Below are 24,969 nucleotides of genomic sequence, written 5' to 3' on the forward strand. Positions count from 1 at the left end.
TTTGATTCTATCCACATGAAGTCAAGAAATGGCTTGAAGGCACTGGATACTGCAAAGACTATGGATTCCTGACAACACTGCAGAAAAGATGCTAAAGACGTGCTCCAGAATTTGCTGCCCCCACCCAGCAAAGCTGTTCCAGTACAGCCAAAACGTTGGCATCGACCCAGCAATACCCCTCAGGATCTTAAAGGTTTTGATCAAATCACCACTTAATCTTCTGAAATCTAGTGAATATAATCCCAGGCTGTCCAATCTGCAAACCTGGCTTCGAATCCCATCATGGCAGATGATGAAATTTGAATTCAATAAAATTCCAGACTAATGATGAGTATGAACCATTGTCAATTGTGTTTAAAAAGTTAATCTCATTCACTGAAGTGCTTTAGGGAGTGAAATCTGCCATCCTTACCTGTCTGGCTTATACGGACTCCAAATCCACAGCAATGTGGTTGAACCTGAAATGGTCTAGCAAGCCACTCAGTTGAAGGGCAATTAGGGATGGGCAGTAAGCGCTGACCCAACTAATGACACTCATAGTTCATGAACAGATAAAACAATGTTGCCGTTAGATGCCTGACATGTTGAGAGCTGCTGAGGTTCCATCCCTGATCTGGAGGTGAAGTATGAGAGCTCTGGCTTTGTGATACTGTTTATGCACAAGTCGATCAGTGTGCTGTGTTTTACTGTGACCAGCTGTTGGAGACTCTACAAGCAGATCAGCTCTGGCTTCCTTCAAGTCATGTGAATTTGAGCATTTGGATATCCTGCCTCTTCTCTGAAGTAATTTTGATAACAGAAGAGCTGTAGAAGAAAAGTTGTCCAGATTTATAAATTCTTTGGGTGTTTAACATGATGGCCTAGTTATATTATTGCTAGACTGTTAATCCAGAAACTCAGCTAATGTTCAGGGGATCCGGGTTTGAATCCCGCCACAGCAGATGGTGGAATTTGAATTCATTAAAAAAAAATCTGGAATTAAGAATCTACTGATAACTAAGAAACCATTGCCGATTGTCAGGAAAACCCATCTGCTTCAAAGATGTCCTTTAGGGAAGGAAATCTACCATCCTTATCTGGTCTAGTCTACATGTGACTCCAGAGCCACAGCAAAGTGATTGACCCTCAACTGCCCTCGGGCAACTAGGGATGAGCAATAAATGCCGCCACCAAGCGATGACCATGTCCCACGAATGAATAAAGTCGCCTCGCCCAGCAGATTAACTGAATTTCTGTGGAGTGTGGATATTGGGATGTAGATATATGGGATAGGCTGGGCACACCAGCCAGTCTTTTGCTGTAGGTCTTTTTTTTTCAGGATTCTCTGCTTTCCAGGATACTCTGGATCGGTTTCCTGGCTTTATTCGACATTATGTTTCATTCCTCTCCTTTGCTCAGGTGTTCGAACCTCAGTTGCTGATATTTGATGTGCAGTGAGAGGTTTAACATTTGTCAGAATCAGTTGGTTGGCAATGCAACAAATGTATATCTTATCAGCTCTCGGGGACTTTAAAGCTGGAGAGCTGCCTGGTATTTATTTAATTCCACGGCGGAAATCATATATTCAGAGCTGCCTCTTTCTGCATTAACAGTGTGTTGCAGCTGTTTGTGGAAAGCTAATGCATTGCAGTGAATGTGCTTCTGCGTAACCCCAGGGCTGCTCTGAGCGACTCATGCTTATCAAGGGAATTCATTGTTAATTGAGTTATAGCTCTTCAGCTCTCTGGGTGAGTGACTCATGCAAAGATCAGTGTCTCGTCTCCACAATACATTGGAATTTTTACCCCTCTGGGCTCAATGCTTTAATTCAGGCCAGCCTGCTATGATGAAAGTCTCTGTTTTCTCCACTGACGTAAGGATAGTGAACTGTGTTCAGAATGAAAGAAAGAAAGACTTTCATTTATATAGAGCTTTCCACCATTGCTGCATGTCTCAAAATGCTTTCCAAACAGTGAAGGACTTTTGAAGTGTCTTCCCTGTTCTAATGTCTGAAACGTAGAAGCTGATTTGTGCACAACACGCTCCCACAAACAGCAAGTGATAATACTAATGATGAAACGGATACATGAAAGACCCAGGAATCCAGTTCAGATCACAATGGTTCCACCCTAGTAGCCAATATTCCTGGATATTGGGCAGTTATGGACAGAGCCATAAAGGTGGGGCACTAAGACCTCAGAGAGGAGTGACCGTGTCTTCATACCCAGAGGATATCTAAAGTTTTAAAAGTTTATTTATTCGTCACAAGTAGGCCTATATTAACACTGCAATGAAGTTACTGTGAAAGTCCCCGAGCTGCCACACTCTGGCGCCTATTCGGATACGCTGGAGGGAGAATTCAGCATGGTCAGTGTGCCTAACCAGAATGTCTTTCGGACTGTGGGAGGAAACGGGAGCGCCTGGAGGTGCTGGAGGCAGCAGTGTTAACCACTGTGTCACCATACCGCCCATCTTAGGTATCATCCTAAATTTCTAACAATAGGACTGACACACACCAGGACATTCTCGGTTGCCTGCAGTCCTCTGCCACTCCATGTACTATTCTTCTTGTACAAACCATAAATCTTGGCCGATTATCTGTTTTTTGTGATGTTGATTGAAGAATAAATATCAGTCAGGATAGAAGAAAGAACTTTCCTGCTTTCCTTTGATGTAGTGGCAGCATCCTGAGAAGATGAGCATTGTTTAATATCATATCCAAAGAAAGCAACCCTGACTGTGCAGCACTCGCTCAACGCTGCACTGGATGTCAGCCGTGGGGTTTTTTTGTTCCCAAGCGCTGGATTGGAATTTGAATCCTTGTGACCCAGAGGCGAGTACAGTATCAACTAGCCTTCCAGGTCAACTGCAAGTGTGCATGACTGACCTAACATAAAACTCTTAACTTCACATCAAAAACAATAAAGAATAGGAAGTTCACAATGGTAGAGGAAGGGTTAATCCTGCAGGATTTGGATTGCAGGAATTGGTTGAGACCTTCACCTGACCCTGAAAGAGATTAGTGCTGGCAAGTTCACAAGAGTGGAAATGAGTTTGCAACTAACGTCTTCCAGCATGAAACTTGCTTCCTTATTCAAGTGTCAGTGCCCAGATTTTTGTTCATAGAAGCACAGAATCCCTGTGGCACAGAAGAAGGCCATTTGGTCCATCAAATCTACACTGATCATAATCCCACCCAGACCTTAATCCTGTAATCCCACACATTTACCCTGCTAATCCTCTGACATGAGGGTCAATTTAGTTGTTTAAAGCCAAACAGACCAAGTTAGTGAATCTCTGGTTGTACGCTGTGGCCATCGGAAACAACAGAAGCCTAAAAAAGCCCCATGGTATATCTGCTGAAGGAGTTCAAGTCCAATATATTAGCTTTGCTGCTGTGTTGTGAGCACTCCTATGCCAGCTCCATAAAATTCCACAAACAACAAGCAAATTTAAACCTTACCTTTTAATCAAACTTTTAGTCACCTGGCCTAATGTTTCATAAGAACATAAGAAATAGGAGCAGGAGTAGGCCATCTAGCCCTTCGAGCCTGCCCCGCCATTCAATAAGATCATGGCTGATCTGAAGTGGATCAGTTCCACTTTCTCCCCATAACCCTTAATTTCCAAATCTATCAGCAACCTATCTACCCGTGACTTAAATATATTCTGCGAGGTAGCCTCCACCACTTCAACGGGCAGGAAATTCCAGAGATTCACCACCCTCTGAATGAAGAAGTTCCTCCTCAACTCTGATCTAAACTGCTCTCCACCACCACCACCACCACCACCCCCGCCACCGCTCCCCCCCCACCCCGCCCCATCTTGAGGCTGTGCCCTCTAGTCCTGCTATCCTTTCTAAGCGGGAAGAATCCCTCCCTCTACCCTATCCATCCCTTTCATTTTCTTATACATCTCTATAAGATCCCCCCTCAGCCTTCTAAACTTCAACAAGTACAGACTCAGTCTACTTAGTCTCTCTTCATAGGCTAATCCCCTCATCTCCAGTATCAGCCTAGTGAACCTCCTCTGCACTCCCTCCAAGACCAATATATCCTTCCGCAAGTGCGGTGACCAAAACTGCACACAGTACTCCAGTTGTGGCCTCACCAGTACCCTGTACAGTCGCAGCAAGACCTCCCTGCTTTTATATTCTATCCCCCTCGCTATAAAGGCCAGCATCCCATTCGCCTTCTTGATCACCTGCTGCACCTGCAGACTGGGTTTTGCGATTTGTGCACTAGGACCCCCAGGTCCCTCTGCACCGTAGCATTCCTTCCCTGACTGTGTGTCAGTTTTATCTGATTGCACCCTGTAGCTCAGTGAAACACTGGATGCTGTTAAATGCGCACAGTGCAGCAATTTGCCAGTTTTTGTCTTGATTGAAGGATGAATTCTGGCCAAAACAGAGGAAGAATTTCCAGTGCTTTATTTTTAAATTATAATTATAATGTTTATAAATTGGGAATACAATTTATTTTTAAATTAAAATTAACCTGAACCAGTGAAACGACAAAACAGACTCAAAATTTCCCTGAGAAAGTGGCACTTCTGGTAACACAGCCCTCCCTCAATAAGGCACTGGATTGTCAGACTGGAAAATGGTTTCTAATCCCTGGGACCATTTAAAACTGTAACCCTCCGGCGGGGGGATACTGTTGGGGGCGCTGTGACAGTGGATATAAAAGATTTTCTGGTGTACCCACGCCACATGGACTGCAGCAGTTCAAGAAGGCAGATTGCTACCACCTTTTCGATGACAATTAGCAATGGGCGATAAATGTTGACCCAGCCAGTGAATTAATAAAAAAATTAAGAAGAAGAGCAGAGGTGTTCTTCTAGTGTCCGAGTCAACTCATACGTCTTCCAAGCAACATCACTCAGAAGATAGATTTTTTGGTTGTTATCAGAATACTCTTAACGGGATCTTGCTATGTGCAAATTGTTTGTGGCATTTTCTTCATTGCAACAGTGACTACAAAGGTAATTCTCAGGCGTTAAAATATTTTGAGTTGTGAAAGATGCTGTTTAAAAGCAAGTCATTTATTTATGATATAAGTGAACAGCACAGAAGGAGGCCATTCGTCCCATCATGTCTGCCTAAGCTGTATCAAAGTGCTGTCCAATTAGCTCCAATCCCCCGGGTACATAGCAGTAACCTGTTCCTTAGTGAAAACATCACAACCCACCAACTACCTTTGAGATAGTATGTGTTGGACAGTGATCAATAAGCATGGGAATGTATGACAGGAGAATGATGGAAGGACCTGAAGTCAGTACAGTGGGGTGATTCTCCCAAAAAATTTGAACTGTCTAATTCACATAAAACTGAAGAGAATCCCACTTTTTATTTCAGTGGGATTTTCAAAATGAATCTGCACTGCGGAGTGCCTCAGTGTGAATCACCCTGAAAGTCTGTAGGCAGAGTCTATTCCCACCCGGGAGGCCGGCAGCAGAGTGCTGTGTGGGCCCACATGGGCCGATTTGTCAGGGCTGAAATCAGATCATGTGCAGTCGTCCCGCACTGCCAGCCTCCTGATCGCTGGCTAGCCTTGTGACCTTGCATTGCTGCCCTTCTGAACCCTCCATGGCCTGATGACTGGCCGCTGCCACCCCCCCCCAAGATTGCTGGTTTCCCACCCTCTGTCACTCAGCTCAAATGCAGAGTGGCTGCGGGACCCCTCCATGCCCATCGACTCCGCCCCCCCCCCCTCCAAAATCAGGTCCTGAACCCCATTAGGCCCTGCTCCCTTGGCACTGCTCCATGCTCGGTAGACAGTGCCTCGGTGTCCCCGAGGCATTGGCATTTTACGCCTCGGGCAGTGCCAGGGACCCAGGCTGGCCCAACCCTATGAGAGGTCTCGATTGCCCTCCCTTCAGTCCAGCAGGGTCAGGCTGCCAGCTTCCCGCAAGTGGGGAGCTATAGTAACCCCCAGTGGAATGAAATACTCCTATCAGTGGAGGGAAAAGAGTGGTTAGCGGGCCCAGAGATTTCAGTCCTGGGTCTGCTGCTGATATTAAAATTGTATGCAAAAAAAATTTGCATAAATGCTGATTTCTGGCACGGAGCTGATGGTGCTGGAGACGTATGGAGGTTGTGGCGCCTATTTGGAAGCCCATGAAACGGCCTCCACATATGTCTCCTGATAGCGCAGCGGGCTGGGAGAAACACTCTCAGCATCCGCTGACTGGTACAAATGAGAAATGTCTCCTCTTCTGTTTCCTGATCTATCTGCCAATCATTTGGGTGTGAGTGCCTTGAATTGAAGAAATCAAATTCAGACTATGAAACTACAATGTAATCCAAGGACATCCGATCCGTAAACTGATGTATACGCTCCCGGAATTGGTTTAGAGTCTTCCTAGTGACAGACATCTGTTTCCATTAATATTGACGTAGGCGTATTGATGTCCTCGCATGACATTACACTTCAATCACCAGACAATTGGAATGACCACATCAGAGCATTCTGGGGAAGGCTGGCTTAGCAGCATGTCAACCATCTTTACCAATTTTCCTGGCCTCCTGATCAACATTGCCCTCTCAATTAACCTTAACTAATGAAGGGCTCGGTATTGGTATCTCATTGCTGTTTGTGGGACTTTGCCATATTCAAGATACACTTCATGACCCCTCCACCTGCCACAGTACAGCAATAACTGCACCATGTTTTCAATGGGCCTCAAAGCTCTGATACATTTCTGCGCCAATGTATAAAGCACAACATAAACACAAGTGACCTGAATGTGAAAGTTGTCGGGGTGGCCTGAATTTCAGCTGATTACCTTTAGCTGGATTAGCAATTGGATTATGACACCTGTCCTCCTTACTCATGGGTCGAGATAATGAGACAGGAAACAGCCAGCAACTGGCTGCTGCAACTTATCACAGCATGTGTGTACGGACATTGAGTGGCAAAAATATGGGGCTGTGTTATATTATCCTTCACAACTGACAGCTCCTGCTATCCCAGCGAAGAATAGTAGAGGAGGCAAATACATGGGGCGGTGGGGGCAGGGAGGGGAGCAGAGGAGGATGGGGAAGTGGGATTGGGGGTAGGATGGGGAGAGGGAGTATAAATGAAAACATACTCCAGAGAGGAGACGATGCATCTTTGATGGAGACAAAAGAAGAGGATTTTGCATTTGAATGTGGTCACCTCTGTTTTAAATTTATACTGAAAGCATTTTGGATATTTGATGAGCAACTTAAAATATGGAGAAATCTCAGACAATTCTGATCAAGTATTAGCAGTCAGTGGAAGGGGCACACAGTTGATTTGCAACATTAGAGGTATGCAGCAAAGCGACCTGCTGATTTGATCACCGTGGCAACAGGGAGTCCGGAGATGGCTTTGACATTCTCCTTAGCAACCCAGCGCGCTTCCGTGCGATGGACACAAGTGTAGCTTGCTGTCATTGTTGTACTCAAACTGGAAAAGCAGGCGCAGCAGGCGTTGCGAAATAATTCATGAAGCTTGGTACTGTGATGATCAGATGGTGTTCAGGCACTTCGGCAGAACAATAACCCTCTTCAATAATTGATAACTATCGGAATTGAAACGGAGTTGGTCTGTGTGGGCCTCCGAGCTCTTGCTTTCGAGAATGCTGAAGCCTGGATTTGTTGCCTTTTGCATTGTGTTCTTCCCTGATCATCTTCAGCAGCTCTGGCAAGTTGTGCTACGAGCCCTTCACACTGGATTGAAATACGAATACAAGACCAATTGGTATCAAACTTCCTGGGGATGTTTGTAGATGTAATTGTAAAATTAAATGTTAGGCAAGGCCCTGTCACTGGGATTGGAGTGAGCAAACTGAGGTGATGATATCACCCAAGTGGTATTATACATTCCCAGAGAATCTGTCCTTGGATTCAGCAGCAATTCTGTAACTGGTCCCAGACATCCTGCATTCAGGAGTGAGTCCAAAGTACGCAATCTCTAATCCAATTTGGGCTAACAAGTTAAATTTCTTATTATATGAGTTGGATCTTGTATTTTTCAGATTTCTCCAAAATAAGCTTCTCCAATTGCTCAATGGTTGCACAGATAAAACTTCAGTGAGACAAGGTCAATTGTAAATGATCAATCTGCTCGATTTTACAGACCTGGTCCTGTCTGTAAAATCATTTCATTTGACTCTTGTGAATGAAGAAAATATCCTCATGGGCTGCCATGTCCTGATTACTGGGTCAAATTCATTCCATAGAATCCTTACAGTACAGAAGGAAGCCATTCAGCCCATCAAGTGTGCACCAACCAGAATCCCACCCAGGCCCTATCCTCATAACCCCACACATTTATCCTGCTAATCCCCCAACATTAGGGTCAATTTAGCATGGCCAATCAACCTAACCCACATGTCTTTGGACAGTGGGAGGAAACCAGAATACACAGAGGAAACCCACACCACACAAACACGGGGAGAATGTGCAAACTCCATACATACACCCAAGGACGGAATTGAACCCGGGTCCCTGGTGCTGTAAGGCAACAGTGTTAACCACTGTGCCACCATGCTGCCCTAGGATTTATTTATATTCTGTGGCTTCAGGCAGGCTCCTATGCCTTTCTCGCTGCATTCCCTACCTAAGCCCTCAGCACCTTCCTTTCCTATTATAAGGCTGTGATGTCTCAGTAGTAATGCATTCACCTTTGAACCAGTAAATTGTAAGTTTGAGCATGGCTTCAGGGACTTGAGCACATAGTCTGGCTGCTGCTTCATTTCAGTACTGAGGGAGTGCTGCACTGTCTTTCAGATGAGACATTACACCAAGGTCGATAGAATCCCTTTGATTTGATTTATTATTGTCACATATATTAGTATACAGTGAAAAGTATTGTTTTTTGCATGCTATACAGACAAGGCATACCATTCATAGAGTACATGAAGAAGTAAGAAAGAAGATAGTGTAGAATGTACTGTTACAGTGATAGCTAGGGTGTAGAGAAAGATCAACTTAATATATGGTAGATCCCAAAAGATGGCAGTAGGGAAGATGCTGTTCTTGAGTCAGTCAGTACGTGACCTCAGACTTTGTATCTTTTTCCCGATGGAAGAAGGTGGAAGAGAGAATGTCCGGGGTGCGTGGGGTCCTTGATTATGCTGGCTACTTTTCTGGGGCCACGGGAAGTGTAGACAGAGTCAATGGATGGGAGGCTGGTTTGCGTGATGGACTAGGCTACTTTCACAACCCTTTCTAGTTTCTTACGGCCTTGGTTAGAGCAGGAGCCATACCAAGCTGTGATACATCCAGAAACGATGCTTTCTATGGTGCATTTGTAAATTGCTCCCAAAAATTCTAAGTCCCTTATTCGTGTGAAAACTGGAGTAACTCCCACTGGTTTTATTTATGGTATTTTCAGATAGAATCTCCCACAGTCTGAACACTGCAGAGTGCCCAAGCAGGATTCCCTCTGAACATCTTGTGGTAGAACCTATTTCCACAGGAGAGGCCAGCAGCATAGCGCTGGGCAGGCCACTGCGCATGCGCCAATCTGTCAACGTGGAGATAGGCGCATGCATAGTAGGCCCACATTGCCAGCCTCCTGAACGCTGGCCAGCCCAATTGCTAGCCAGCCCCGCGACTCCCCATTGCTGCCCCTCTGACTCCGCCAACCCCGATTGCTGGTCTCCCAGATTTTCAGCACAGAGCTGATGACGCTCAAAAACTTTGCAGTGAAGACCCAGCGGGAAGCCAGCGAAACGGCCTCCGCTGATGTCTCCTGGTTCGCTGTGCTGCTAAAGCAGCACAGAGGGTTGGGAGAATTCCATCCCCTCCCAATCCACTCGGTATCCTCGCTGCCACCTATTTATACACGCTCCAAGTATTTCAATAAACAACACCTTTCACCTGTTTTTCTGAACAATATAATTAACATAACATTAACACTGGCTCCCCTTATTCCCTTATTACAATAGCAAAACATCTTAAAAGAATGTGATTGTTTTATGGTGTACAGCCTTGTTACACAATGCGCCATCTAGCCTTTGAAGTGGTTCCAAATAGAGATTGATGCAGTGTATTGACACACATTATTGAAGAGTAAAACTGAATATTTGGTGGGATAATATCTTGCATGGATTTTTTTTTTTTGAAGCCTTTGTCTCCAGTGCTTCCTGCTAAAAGTTAAACACGCATCTCACTGTGTGCTTTCAGATTACCAGCGGCTAATGACAGTGGCTGAAGGAATCACAACGCTCCTCTTCCCTTTCCAATGGCAGCATGTCTACGTTCCCATTCTCCCAGCCTCCCTGCTGCATTTTCTCGATGCTCCAGTTCCGTACCTGATGGGGCTGCAATCCAAGGAGCCCAACGACCGCTCCAAGCTGGAGCTGCCGCAAGAGGTAAGAATGAGAGTCCATTCCAGATGGTGCCTCCACTCTGTAAGTAGACAAGCACATTGACTGTTGGGATTAGTGCACCCAATTTGACGTTGTAAGCAGAGGGGACTTAACAAGGAAACAAGTAAGGTGGATAAGAGCAGGGACAGAATTCTCCACTCTTCCCAACCCACAGTGAGTTTTCCTGCGGCAGAGGTGGCTTGCCATTGGCTGCTGGTGGGGATCTTCCAGTCTCATCAAGTCAGTAATGGTTTAAATTCCTTTCCCATGCAGCCGTTGGTAAACCTGCAGTGGGTTTTGACTTCTAATCCCATCAGTGGGAAGTGTTGGGGAATGCTGCCCCAGGTCTCTGAACCACGTTGGGGACTGTGGTTAGATGGGTGGTGGGACTGCAATGACAGGGTTAATAAACTGGAAGGACTTGTATGTTCCTCACCATCTGCTGTCTGCTCCAGTCTGTTTAATGTTTGACATTAGTGAGCTCTTTATTTCTCAGCTGAGCAACAGCCATTCTCACAAAGACATGAGAAATCCAGCAGAATTTGGCTCCTCAGCCTTAGTGCACCATTCAACAAGTTCCTATTAGCTGCACCTTAGCGCACCCTCGCTAAATCCCTTGAACCTCATTGTTTTCAAACATTTGTTAACCCCTGCCTTGAGCTTATCAATGTCTAAGGCATCCACAACTCATATGGCAGAGAATCCCAAAGGTTCATAGCTTTTTGACTGAAGAAATTCCTCCTCGTCTGAGTCCTAGATAGCTGACCCACACATTGTGAGATGTGATTCTCCCCATGAGCTCTTGGCTCCCACACCAGGAGAAACATCCTCGCAGAGTCTACCCTCACCTTGTCTGCCACAGAATAGAATTATAGAATCCCTCCAGTGCAGAAGGCAACCATTCAGTCCATTGAGCCTGCACCTACAATTCCATGCTTGCCCTATCCCTGTAACTCCACATATTTATCCTACTAATCTCCCTAACATTAAGAAGCAATATAGCATGGCCAGTCAACCAAACCCGCACATTTTTGGATTGTGGGAAGAAACCGGAGTACCCGGAGGAAACCCAGTCCGACATGGGGTAAACCATATGACATAGGAGCAGAATTAGGCCACTCAGCCCATTGAGTCAGCTCCACCATTCAATCATGACTGATCTTTTTCTCGTTCCCATTATCCTGACTTTTCCCCATAACCCCTGATTCCCTTATTAATCAAGAACCTATATGTCTCTGTCTTAAAGACACTCAATGACCTGGCCTCCACAGCCTTCTGCGGCAAAGAGTCCCACAGATTCACCACTCTCTGGCTGAAGAAATTCCTCCTTATCTCTGTTTTAAAGGATCGTCTCTTTAGCCTGACCTTGTGCCCTCTGGTTCTAGTTATTCCTACTCGTGGAAACATCCTCTCCACATGCATTATATCCAGGCCTCGCAGTATCCTGTAAGTTTCAATAAGATCCCTCCTCATCATTCTAAACTCCAATGAGACCCAGAGCCCTCAACCTTTCCTCATACAACAAACTTTTCATTCCAGGGATCATTCTTGTGGACCTCCTGTGGACCCTTTCCAAAGCCAGTACATCCTTCCTTAGATATGGGGCCCAAAACTGCTCACAATACTCCAAATGGGGTCTGACCAGAGCCTCATACAGCCTCAGAAGTACATTCCTGCTCTTGTATTCTAGCCCTCTCGACATGAATGCTAACATTGCATTTGCCTTCCTAACTGCCAACTGAATCTGCACATTAATCTGAAGAGAATCTTGAACAATAACTCCCAAGTCCCTTTGTGTTTCTGATTTCCTAAGCATTTCCCCATTTAGAAAATAGTCTATGTCTCCATTCTTCTTTTCAAAGTGCATAACCTCACACATTTCCACATTGTATTCCATTTGCCACTTCTTTGCCCACTCTCCTAACCTGTCCAATTCCTTCTGCAGCCCCCCTGCTTCCTCAATACTACCTATACTCTCTACATATCTTTGTATCATCTGCAAACTTAGCAACAGTGCCTTCAGCCCCTTCCTCCAAATCGTTAATGTATATTGTGAAAAGTTGTGGTCCCAGCAGTGACCCCTGAGGCACATCACTAGTCACCGGCTGCCATCCTGAGAAAGACCCCTTTATCCCCACTCTCTGCCTTCTGCCAGTCAGCTAATCCTCTATCCATGCCCGAATCTTACCCTTAACACCATGGGGTCTCTTATGTGGCACCTTGTCAAAGGCCTACTGAAAATCTAAATAAATCACATCCACTGGTTCTCCTTTATCTAACTTCCTTGTTATCTCCTCAAAGAACTCTAACAGATTTGTCAGACGTGACCTCCCCTTGACAAAACCATGCTGACTTAGTCTTACTTTATCATGCACTTCCATGTACTCTGTGATCTCATCTTTAATTATGGACTCTAAAATCTTGCCAACGACCAAAGTCAGGCTAATGGGCCTATAATTTCCCGTCTGCTGCCTCCTTCCCTTCTTAAACAGTGGCGTTACATTTGCTACTTTCCAGTCCTCAGGTACCCACCCTGCCTCCCGTGATTCCTGAAAGATCACCACCACTGCCTCCACAATTTCCTCAGCTATCTCTTTTAGAACCCTGGGGTTTAATCCAACCAGTTCAGGTAATTTACCCACCTTCAGATCTTTCAGTTTCCCCAGAGCCTTCTCCTTAGTAATGGCCACTACACTCACTTTGCCGCCTGACTCTCCTAGAGCTCTGGTATCTCACTGGTGTGTTCCACCATGAAGATTGATGCAAAGTACCTATTCAGTTCCTCTGCCATTGCTTTGTTTACTATTATTATGTCACCAGCCACATTTTCTAATGGTCCAATGGTTATTTTTGCCTCTTTCTTATCTTTTATATATTGAAAAAATCTCTATCTTCTTTTATATTACTAGCTAGCTTTACACTTGTATTTCATCTTCTCCCCCCTTAATGCTTTATTAGTTGTCCTCTGCTCACTTTAAAAGGCTTCCCAATCCTCTGGCTTCCCACCAATCCTTGCCACTTTGTATTCTTTCTCTTTCACTTACATGCTGTCCTTGACTTCTCTCATCAGCCATGAACGCCTTGTCCTTCTGCTGGAGCAGAGAGAGAGCTAAGATTTTACCTGTTAAAAACCTGTTTAAAATAAGTTTAAAGCACTTTACTCTTTGTAGAACTGTTAAAGCATTTATTTATTGTATTTACTGCTTAAAGAATTCTGAGGGAGTGGTTAAAAGGCATTTGTGGACCAGCCTGCTTTAAATCAGCGCCAGGTTTAAAAGGAGGCCTGGTGTAGACAGCGGGCAGCGTCTGAGCGGGCAGCGGAGTGAGAGGGAAGCAGAGTGAGCTAATAGGGATTAATATCAAAAAGGGCTTGAAGGAAAAAAGGCCAGGTGAGTTTGTTTGAAAAAACAAGGAAAAAAATTTTTTCAAAACTACTACAGCAAGAAACAAGGAAAAAAATTTTTCCCCATGAAAAATTACAGTGAATAATGGAGGGGCATGTGATGTGTGGTTTCTGTATGATGTGGGAACTGGTGGACTCCAGGGTCCTTCCCAGTGACCATGTCTGCAGTAAGTGCAGGTTGCTGGAGGAGCTCCAGCTCAAGGTGGATGAGCTGGCCTCTGAGCTACAGACACTGAGGCTCATCAGGGGGAGAGAGGGTGTCATTGTCAATGGGGTGCAAGTGACATCCACCCCCCCTAGACTGGCTAAATCTAAGGGTCAGGGACAAAAGGGGGCTGCTGGGAGGAGGAGGAAGGGGGGTGAGGAGCAGAGGCCTCAGCCTCTTAATCTGCATAACAGGTTTGAGGTTTTTGCTTCCACTCTGGAAGAGGACGAGGCAGGTGAGGTTGGTGAGCAAACTGCACACGGTACAGTGATGCAGCAGGACATAGGCAAAGAGAAGGGGAAAAGGAACGTAGTAGTGATTGGGGATAGTGGGGTGAAGGGTATTGACACTGTCCTTTGTCACAATGACAAAGTGCACAGAAGGGTGTGTTGTCTGCCTGGTGCTCGGGTCCGGGATGTCACAGCTGGGCTGCAGAGGAACCTGGAGTGGGAGGGTGAGAATCCGGTCGTTGCGGTACATGTGGGTGCCGGCGACGTAGGCAAAGTGCAGACTGAGGATCTGGGGAGGGAGTATGAGAAGCTGGGAATGGAATTAAAAAGTAGAACCGACAAGGTGGTCGTCTCTGGGCTACTGCCTGAACCGAGTGCAGACGGGCGTAGGGTTGACAGGATAAAGGAAGTGAATGGGTGGCTCAGGGATTGGTGTGGGAGGAATGGGTTCGAATTTATGGGGCATTGGCACCAGTATTGGGGTAGGTGGGACTTGTTCGGGCGGGATGGGGTTGGTCTGAACCGTGCTGGGACCAGAGTGCTGGCGAATCGAGTAAAGAGGACTGTAGACAGGGCTTTAAACTAATTAGGGGGGGGGAGGGTGCGAGGGTAGGTGACGCTACGAGGTCTAAAGTTAAGGATAGGGTACAGGTAAGGGAAGAGGCCGAGGATGTCCCAATTGGTGGCGTTACGGCAAATAGGGTCCAGGTGAAGGCTGGGATGAAAGCGCTTTATCTGAATGCACGAAGCATTCAGAATAAAGTGGATGAGCTGGTGGCGCAGATCGACACAAATGGATACGATCTGGTGGCCATCACAGAGACGTGGCTGCAAGGTGACAGGGACTGGGAGATGAATGTACAGGGCTATCAAGTGTTTAGGAAGGATAGGCAGGAGGAAAGAGGGGGTGGCGTAGCTCTGCTGATTAAGGATAGTATCAAGGTGGTAGCAAGGGATGATATCGGAGCCAAAGAGCAGAAAGTGGAATCGTTGTGGGTGGAGATTAAGAACAGCAAAGGGAGGAAGACGCTGGTGGGTGTCGTCTATAGGCCCCCGAATAATGATCTGGAGGTGGGGCGGGCTGTTAACGCGCAAATAAGTGCGGCGTGCAGGAATGGGACGGCCGTAGTTATGGGGGATTTCAATCTGCATATTGATTGGTCGACCCATGTTGGACGAGGTGGGCTCGAGGAGGAGTTCTTGGAATGCTGCCGGGATAATTTCCTTGAACAGTGTGTGTTGGAGCCGACGAGGGAGTGAGCTATCTTGGATCTGGTGCTATGTAAGGAGGCGGGTAGAATTAGGGACCTTGCGGTGAAGGATCCTCTTGGAGAGAGTGATCATTGTATGATGGAGTTTCTGTTGCAGATGGAGGAGGAGAAAGTGGGTTCCCGGACACGCGTCCTTTGTTTGAATAGAGGGGAGTATGGTAGGATGAGAGAAGAATTGGCGAATGTGGACTGGGGGAGCGCGTTGGAAGGTAGGTCTGCTGAGGAGCAGTGGAGGATCTTTAAGGAGATCTTTCTTGGTGCTCAGCAGAAATTTATTCCGATGGTCAAAAAGGACCGTAGGAGGAGAGGTAATAAGCCGTGGATAACGAAGGAGGTGAAGGAAAGTGTTAAATTAAAAGTGGAGGAATTTAGAGTAGCCAAGAGCAGTGGGCGAGAAGAGGATTGGGAAAGGTTTAAATGTCAACAAAGATTGACAAAGAAGTTGATAAAGGAGGGTAGGAGAAGCTATGAAGCTGGGCTAGCACTTAATATAAAAAAGGATAGCAAGAGTTTTTATAAATATATAAAAAGGAAGAGGCTGGCTAGGGTGAACGTTGGTCCTTTAGAGGATGAGAAAGGGGACCTAGTGGTAGGGGATGGGGATATGGCTAAGGTCTTGAATAACTTTTTTGTTTCTGTCTTCACGGAGGAGGACGTGAATAATTTGCCGGGTGTTAGCGATGGAAAGGTGGTAGGACTGGAGGGTCTTAATGACATTACTGTTACTAGAGAGGCGGTGCTCGACAGACTGGAGGGGCTGATTGTGGACAAGTCCCCAGGACCGGATGGAATGCATCCGAGGGTTCTGGAAGAAATGGCGGAGGTGATAGTGGATGCCTTGGTGGTTATTTTCCAGACGTCGCTGGATTCCGGGGAAGTGCCGGAAGATTGGAAAACAGCTAATGTTACGCCGTTGTTTAAGAAGGGTGCCAGGCAAAAGGCGGGGAATTATAGGCCGGTTAGTTTAACGTCTGTGGTAGGTAAAATGTTAGAATCCGTCATTAAGGAGGAAATTGCGAGGCATCTTGAAGGGAATTGCTTGATAGGGCAGACGCAACACGGTTTCATTAAAGGGAAGTCGTGTCTGACAAATTTACTGGAGTTCTATGAGGATGTGTCTAGGGCAGTGGATAGAGGAGAGCCGGTGGATGTGGTCTTTCTGGATTTTCAGAAGGCGTTTGACAAGGTACCTCACAAGAGGTTATTGCAGAAGGTCAGGGGACATGGAGTTGGGGGTAGGGTGTTAGCGTGGATAGAGGATTGGTTGTCAAATAGGAGACAGAGAGTGGGGGTCAATGGGTGCTATTCGGATTGGCGGTTGGTGACTAGTGGGGTGCCCCAGGGGTCGGTGCTGGGGCCTCAGCTAGTTACCATTTATATAGATGATCTGGAGGAGGGAACCGAGTGTAGGGTGTCGAAATTTGCTGATGACACCAAGATTGGGGGAAAGGCAAATTGTGCGGAGGGTGTGGAGAGTCTGCAGAAGGATCTAGATAGGCTGGGCGAATGGGCCAGGAAATGGCAAATGGAATTTAATGTTGGCAAGTGTGAGGTGGTCCACTTTGGTAGGAAGAATGGTAGGAAGGACTATTACTTACGGGGCGAAAAACTGCAGCAGGCGACGGTGCAGAGGGACCTCGGGGTCCTTGTGCATGAGTCGCAAAAACCCAGCTTGCAGGTGCAGCAGGTGGTCAGGAAGGCGAATGGGATGCTGGCCTTCATAGCGAGGGGGATTGAATATAAAAGTAGGGAGGTCTTGCTGCAGCTGTATAGGGCATTGGTGAGGCCGCAGCTGGAGTACTGTGTGCAGTTTTGGGCACCGCACCTGCGCAAGGATATTTTGGCCTTGGAGGGAGTGCAGAGGAGGTTTACTAGGCTGATACCGGAGTTGAGGGGGTTGAGCTATGAGGAGAGGCTGAATAAACTAGGTTTGTACTCGTTAGAGTTTAGAAGAATGAGGGGAGATCTCATTGAGACGTATAAGATGATGAATGGGATGGATAGGATAGAGGTGGAGAGACTCTTCCCGCTCAAAAAAGACAGTAGGACTAGGGGGCACAGCCTCAAGATAAAGGGGGGGGCGGTTTAGAACGGAGTTGAGGAGGAACTTCTTCACTCAAAGGGTGGTGAATCTCTGGAATTCTCTGCCCGTTGAAGTGGTGGAGGCTGCCTTGCTAAATATTTTTAAGAAGCTGGTTGATGGGTTTTTGATAAGAGAGGCGATTAAGGGTTATGGGGAGAGGGCGGGAAAGTGGAACTGAGCCACGACAGATCAGCCATGATCTTATTGAATGGCGGGGCAGGCTCGAAGGGCTAGATGGCCTACTCCTGCTCCTATTTCTTATGTTCTTATGTTCCCTTAGCATGTTTCCTCCTCCTTGGGATGAATTTCTGTTGTGCCCCCCAAATAACTGAAAAACCCATTCCTCCCACACCAATCTATGAGCCATGTGACTCTTTGAGCTGGGAATCGAACCCAGATCCCTGGCGCTGTGAGGCAGCAGTGCTAACTACTGTGCCGCCATGGCTCAGCCATTGATGTTGCTCCTGAGTCAGCAGGTTATTCACCCAAGTCTCACTCCAGGACCTTGGCACAATAATCAAGGCTGATATTCTGGCACAGTAAAGAGGTAGTGCTGTATGGTCAGAAGACCTTTCAGATCATGTGTTAAACAGGTGTCCCTCTCAAATGGACGTTAAAGATCCTGTAGCACTATTCAAGGAGTTTTATGTCTGATATCCTGGCCAATATTTATTCCTTAATCAACATCACGAATAAAAGGTTATTTATACATTATCATATTGCCGATTTGTGGGAGCTTGATTGCGCACGGTAGAACAGTGACGAGAGCTGGAATTCTCCGTGCTCACGGTTGGTATACCAGCCTCTGGCTGGTATTCTCCGGTCCCACCGCATGAATGGAATTTTGGCTGAACACCAAATTTTCCATTCTCACTGGCAGCGGTAGTGGTGCGTGCAAAACCAGAGAATTCCGGCGTATGTTTCAGAAATACTTATTTGGCTGTAAAGTGACATCCTGTGGTTGTGAAAGGTACTTAAAAATTGCAAATCTTTTTTGCCCTGTCAAGCTGACTGGGGACTTTATTCATCGTCTCTCACACCGCTGCTGACTGAAGCTTTCTTTGAGCGTTTATCAACAGCCAGTTTATTGGTTTCCTGCGCAGTATTTGAACAATGAGCAGACAAAGGGAGAAAGCTTCTCTCTTTCATCCTTTACACAAGACTTTCTACAACCCCTTACTTGACTTTGTCACCAAACAGGAGAAGGAAATAACAGATTCTGGATCTCCACACACCACCCACAGCAAAGAGGCTACCTGCTTTGACAAAGAGTCAAAAAAAACTGGGGTACACTCACCCCACTCCCCCTAAAATCTCTGTTCAAAAAAAGTGGTGACCAGAAATGTTCAAGATTGAGATTGATAGATTTTTGTTAGGTAAGGATATCAAGGAATATGGATCAAAATGCAGATAAAAGAAGTTGCCATGTTCTTATTAAATGGCCTGCTCCTGTTTTTGTTGGAATCATAGAATCCCTACAGTACAGAAGGAAGCCATTTGGCCCATCGAGTCTGCACTGACTGTTGGGGGCATTGATACGCTCAAAGTTCTGGTTGGTGATGGGTTCCTCCAAGGCTTTCTAGCACAGACTAGCAAAACAAAGGGAACTGAGTTCAAAGATTGGCGGTGGGCATTGGATCATGTTTGGGAGAGCATCACTTTTCCATGGGATCCACCACCTGCCCCTTCAGTGCATGACCAGCCTTTCAGTGTCCAATATTCATGTGGTAGGGGACGTATTTATTGTATCTAAAGTGTGCTGAAAGGTTGCACCAATGCACATCAAGTGAACAGCTTAATTCAAGTGATAATAAAATGTTCTGTGTTGTTTGGCAATATTGTCAGATTTGTCACGGACTAGCCAGAGGGTTTGCATGTTTGCTCTACTTTAATAGCTGACATGAGAAGTATTTCAAGTGGCTTCATTTATGCTGTTTTCCTGGAGTGTTAACCCTTTAATTAAATTTACTGCACCCAAAAACCTATCCTTCTGGGACACAATAGGCAGGATTCTACAGCCTCACTTGAGCGATACTGGATATTCCCGCCCGCAATCAACAAACATTTCTGTTGTCCGCCTCGCGCCTGCTCTGATTCCATGGCGGGCAGCATGGTAGAATTCTGGCAAATGGATCTCCCAATGGCGTAGAGCACTGAATTCCTGTTTGTTTCCCATTGTACGAGCCCAGAGTGCACTTTTGGTCAAGACATTGGTGCCTTGACCAGGTGTTTAACAGTGAGAGTAATACATATAGTGTGGCCGATGCAACAATCCAGAATCTCATCCTTGTGAATTGGGTCGTTTCCTACCTTCTGCCTGCTGTACCCACTCATGCTGTTTTCCTGACAGGGTCACAGTAGGCGGGCTGGAATCTTTGTTCTTTGCAGCAGTAATTTCTCTGTCTGTTTTCTCTTGTATCCCCTGATGCAAAACTTCCTTGTGTCTGCTGGCCACCAGAAGCAGGCCCAAGTGGGAATGGAAGCACTGGGCCAGAAAGCCTGGCTCCATTATTGGGACATGGGCCCAGTTCTATAAATGAGTGCAAGGGACCTTAGCCCTCTCCGCACGTGGCTTGAACATATTACTTCTGCTTGCCAAGAAGGGGCATATGAATCATTGATAGCAAGCGTAAATGAGTTCAGTCCCAGCAGTTGAATCGAATACCATGTTCTTTCCATTGTTCATAATAAGCAGAGTGTAGACTGCATTCAGCCCATGTTTGCAGAACTCAAAACAAAATGTTCACCGTTAGATGTGATTCTATGATTGGACAGCGCCTGCTGAACAATCCTAAGTGTGTAAAAAGCTATACCAAAAACCAATTGAAGATCATCAGTTGAGCTCATGATGTGGCTCATTTACTCTTGCTAGAAGTGACATACATTCCTATGCACGATTCACGAGTGTGATGGAATGCTCTTCACCTGCCTGCATGAGCGAGGCTCAATAAACGCTCATGGAGTTTGATCCCATCCAAGACGAAATAGCCCATGTCCTCCAACATACTAAACACTCAATTGACCCACTGTGACTGTCGTACATAGCATTTCCAAGATGCACTACAGCAACTCACCAAGTTTCTCAAAAAACAGCACCTTCTAAACCCATGGCATCCACCAACTTGAATACAGCAGATGCGTGGGAATGCCAGCATCTGCAAGTTCCCTTCCAAGTCGCACAGCATAATGACTTGGAATTACATCATCGTCACTAGGTTCAAGTCATGTAACTCTGTTCCGAGTAGCGTGGTGAGTGTGGTGGCACCACACAGACTGCAGCAGTTCAAGGAAGCAGATCCCCAGGTGTTCTTCAAGGGCAGTTAGGGATAGGGAATAAATGTTGGCCTTGCCAGCAAAGCCCATCTTCTGACAATAAACAAAATAGTGATCCTCACCACGGGATGGGATTGTGATCTGCAGGGTTTTATACAATGGGAGCGAATGGAAAGGGGTTTTATACTCAGCCACAGAAATAAGTACACAGAAATATAAAATGGAGAAATGTTAAGATGTCCGGTGAGTAAAAACCTCTTCACCGAGAGGGTGGGAGTTGTCTGGAATTTGCTATTAGGTTACGCAGAAACTTTCAATTCATTTGCAAGGTACCTGGACCTGCATCTGAGGGGCTGTAACCTGCAAAGCTACAAAGCAGGCACAGGAGAGTGGGATTAGGATGAATGGCTAGAATTTTTTGGGGCTGTCACAGACAGGTTGGACTGAATGGCCTTTTTCAGCATTGTAAAGTTTCTATGCTTCAGTGATCAGCTCCCAAACTATCTGCAACATGATGACCTCAAGGACCTTCTGGAAAGCTATGGGGCTGCTTAATGATCCACTCATTCAAATGAAATAAGAGCACATCAGCTTTATTCAGGAGCCTGGAGAGCTTCTTTATATAAAGCTCTGTAGAAAGTGACCCAGTTAATATCAACCTTGAGACTCTTAGCTGCCTAAAACAGCTAACCTGGATAGCACAAGGATTGCAGCAAAAAATAGCTGTCTATTTTTGCAGAAAGTACAGCAGGCCCTGAGTTATCCATTTAATTCTTGTACCTCACATCCAGTTTCCACAGCAATCCTTCAGCTACATAATCACTTTTAACTAATATCAGCCTTTAATTTCTAGATATAAAAAGTAAAGGGATAGACAGGGTAGGTGCAGGTACGATGATTCCCCTGGTTGGAGACCAGGGGACGTAATTTCATAATAAGGAGAAAGCCACTTAGGATGGAGATGAGGAGCAATTTCTTTAGTCTTCTGAATCCCAGAGGGCTATGAAAACTTAGTCATTGGCTGTTCACACAGATGGGATCTATCAGTCCCGCTGACGGTGCATCGCCAGCGCGGTTTTCTGGCAGCCTGGGGTGCATTCACCGGGAAAGTCAGTTGACCACGGCGGGACCAGATGATCCTGCTATCAACCAATGGCAGGCTGCCTCCACTGCAGTGAAACACACAGCGGAAAATCTCGCCCTTGAGTATTTTTAAAGCAGAGATTGACCGATTTCTAAATGCCAATGATGTGAAGGATATGGAGTTAGTCGGGGAACAGGCACTGAAGTGGATGATCAGCCATGATCATATTGAATGGTGGAGCAGGTTTGATGGGCTGAATGGCCTATTCTTTCCCCCATGTTCTTATTATTTCGTAAGCAATTTGAATCTTGCTGATTGCTTTAAACTTGCACCGTTGTTGGATGCTTGTTTCATTGCAGTGCAGACTTAGCCAGTGGCAGCCTCAACTCAAATCCAATTTACTCATTTTTCAGATGCCAAGTTCAAATGAAAATGTCTTTTGAACCTGTGTGTTTTTGAAAAAGGCTGTAAGAGTGTTATCCTTCAAATCTCTGAGAAGTAAATATAATTTTGTCCACTGCACAGATCCATTGAATTAATCAGGCAATGAGAGGTTTTAAATTAAATTGTTTGAGACCAGCCTGATAATACAGTAACTGTAGGGTTTATACAGCTTAATTTCCAGAAATAGGTTGCCTTATAATTTCACCTAATAATTTGCAGTCAATTCAACAGACTTAAAATTTTCACAAATCAGTTAGATCATTTTTTTCTACTGAAAATTAAAGAGACAATTAATTGTGTGAAATTGGAGCAAAAATCCAATATTCTCACATGAATCCTGGATTTAATGCATTCAACGTGCATTTGCCTATCTAAAACATGGTGTGTTTACCTGGAACTCCAGTTGTATTATAGCTTGGGCAGTTCACACACTAACACTAAGCACTATTCTGGAAGGGATCTAACAACTGTGCCTATCAACAATCACAGGCTCCCGGAGTATTAGAGAATGTTCCAACACAGACAAAGGTTAATGTGTGCACACCAGATGTTTGAAACAGCTATGCAATAAGTCCCACTCCTTGTTCTTCCATCATCGCCATGAAAAGTCATCCTCTTTGAGTTAAAAGGTTCAACTCGCAGATATTGGTCTATGGCTGTTTTTATTTGATTATTTTGTTAGATGTGGGCATTGCCGACAAGATAACATTTATTGCCCATTTCTAATTGCCCTGAAGAGGGTGGTGCTGAGCCGCTGCCTTGGACCATGTTGTGTAGGTATGCCCACAGGAAGGGAAATGCAGGATTTTGACCCAGCAGAAGTGAAGGAACGGCGATATATTTCCAAGTCAGGATGGTGAGTGACTTGGAGGTAATACCTAGATGGCGGTGTCCCCATGTGTCTGCTACCCTTGTCCTTCTAGTTAGTGGTTGCATGTTTTGAAGGTGCTGCCTAAGAAGCCTTGGTGAGTTGCTGCATCTTGTCGATGGTACACAGTGCTGCCACTGTGGTCTGGTGGTAGAGGGAGTAACGTTTAATGTGGTGCCAATGAAGTGGATGCTTTGTCCTGAATGGTGTAAGCTTTTTGAGTGTTGTTGGAGCTACACTCATCTAGACAAGTAGATAGGATTCCATTATACTCCTGCCTTGAACCACTATAGTCCATGTGGTGTAGGCATGCCCACAGTGCTGTTGGAGAGGGAGTGCCAAATTTTGACCCAGTGACGATGAAGGAACGACAGTATGGGTTCCAGGTCAGGATGGTGAGTTACTTGGAGGGGAATCTGCAGGTGGTGGTGTTCCTATGTGCTAACTACTCTTGTCCTTCCAGGCGGTAGATGTTGTAGCTTTGGGAGAGTCTATTCAAGCAGCCTTGGTGAGTTGCTGCAGTGCATCTTTGTGAATGTTTAAGATGGTGGGTGGGCTTTACTGCTTTACTCGGAAACAAAAGAAACACTTTATGGGCGTCCTCAAAGCATCCCTGAAAAGATCGACACTCCCTACTGACTGTCCTTGATTTGTGGTGGACCAAAATAGAGAAGGTTAGTTTGGGACTAAGGTAATATTACATCGAGAGACTTTGTCAGGAGCGTGTTGAGGTGAAGTTGAGGCATCAGAGAGAGTGCAAAAACCTTCACCCAACCCCTCCAGCTCCACCTGCCCAACATGTGGCAGAGTGTGCAGACCATGGGGGCCATTCTCCCAAAAAAATTCTATGTGTTGAATTTGTGTAAAAACTGAAGTAAATTCTGTTGTTTTTTTCCAGTGGATTTTCAAAATGTATCTCCCACTCTGTGCACTGCAGAGTGTCTCAGCGTGATTCACTGCAGAAATCTGTGGGCGGGGCCTATTCCAGCTGAAAAGGCTGGCAGCATAGCATTGAGCAGATCACTGCGTCTGTACCAATCTGTCTGTGGAAGATCAGCGCAGTTGCAGTAGCCCTATACTGCTGGCCTCCTAATCGCTGGCCTGTCCCGCGAGCCTACATCACTGCCTGTCCTAGCCTCTGACCTGCTGTTGTAGCCATTGTGTTTATGTGATGAGTCCAGTTGAGTTTCTGGTCAATAGTAATTTGAAGGATGTTGACAGTGGGGAATTCAGTGATGGTAACACCATTAAACGTAAATGGGGGTGGTTAGAGTGTCTCTAATGATGATCATTGCCTGAATGTTGAATAAGGCAAGTTTGCCAATGACTCTTAGATTAAGGAGGCACAGTGAAATGTGCAAATGGAAACAGGATTTTACAAAGGGAAATGGACTGAGTGAGTGGGGAAATCGACAGAAGATGGATTTCAATGTGGGGAAGTGTGAGGTCATCCACTCTAGATCCCAGAAAAACAACTGAACGATGTGAGAATGTAGAAGAGGAGCACTAGGATAGAGGTGCCCCGCACTCAGGTTATTAAAAGCTGATGGACAGGTAAAATGAATTAGGAAGGTGGATAGAATGTTGACCTTTCTCTCAAGGAGTTGGAATGAATAAGGAAGGAAATTGTGCTTCGCTTGTACATTTTGTAAATGTTCGTTAGAGTAAAGGTGCTGCTTGGAAATGTTAAAATCATGACTAGATCGATAAAAATCTCTTCTGATTTCAATTTAATTGGATAGGGACAGTTAGTCAAAAAGACAACATTTCCTTTAAAGAGTGCCT

The 24,969-nt window shown here is 45.7% G+C and overlaps 1 protein-coding gene across 5 annotated transcripts in view; it reads left to right on the forward strand.

The window, feature by feature from the left end:
• The window catches only part of LOC145344009 (DENN domain-containing protein 5B), a 279,289-nt gene that overhangs the window by 169,571 nt on the left and 84,749 nt on the right, over positions 1–24,969 (forward strand). For all 5 annotated transcript variants that reach the window (XM_080190662.1, XM_080190663.1, XM_080190665.1 and 2 more), the window contains one exon: positions 10,139–10,326. In XM_080190662.1, coding sequence (XP_080046788.1) covers positions 10,139–10,326 — 188 coding nt within the window. The remainder of the gene's footprint in view (positions 1–10,138; positions 10,327–24,969) is intronic.

This window comes from Carcharhinus amblyrhynchos, chromosome 6 (genome assembly GCF_965287045.1).
Source record: "Carcharhinus amblyrhynchos chromosome 6, sCarAmb.v2.hapA, whole genome shotgun sequence".
Classification (NCBI taxonomy): Eukaryota; Metazoa; Chordata; class Chondrichthyes; order Carcharhiniformes; family Carcharhinidae; genus Carcharhinus; species Carcharhinus amblyrhynchos.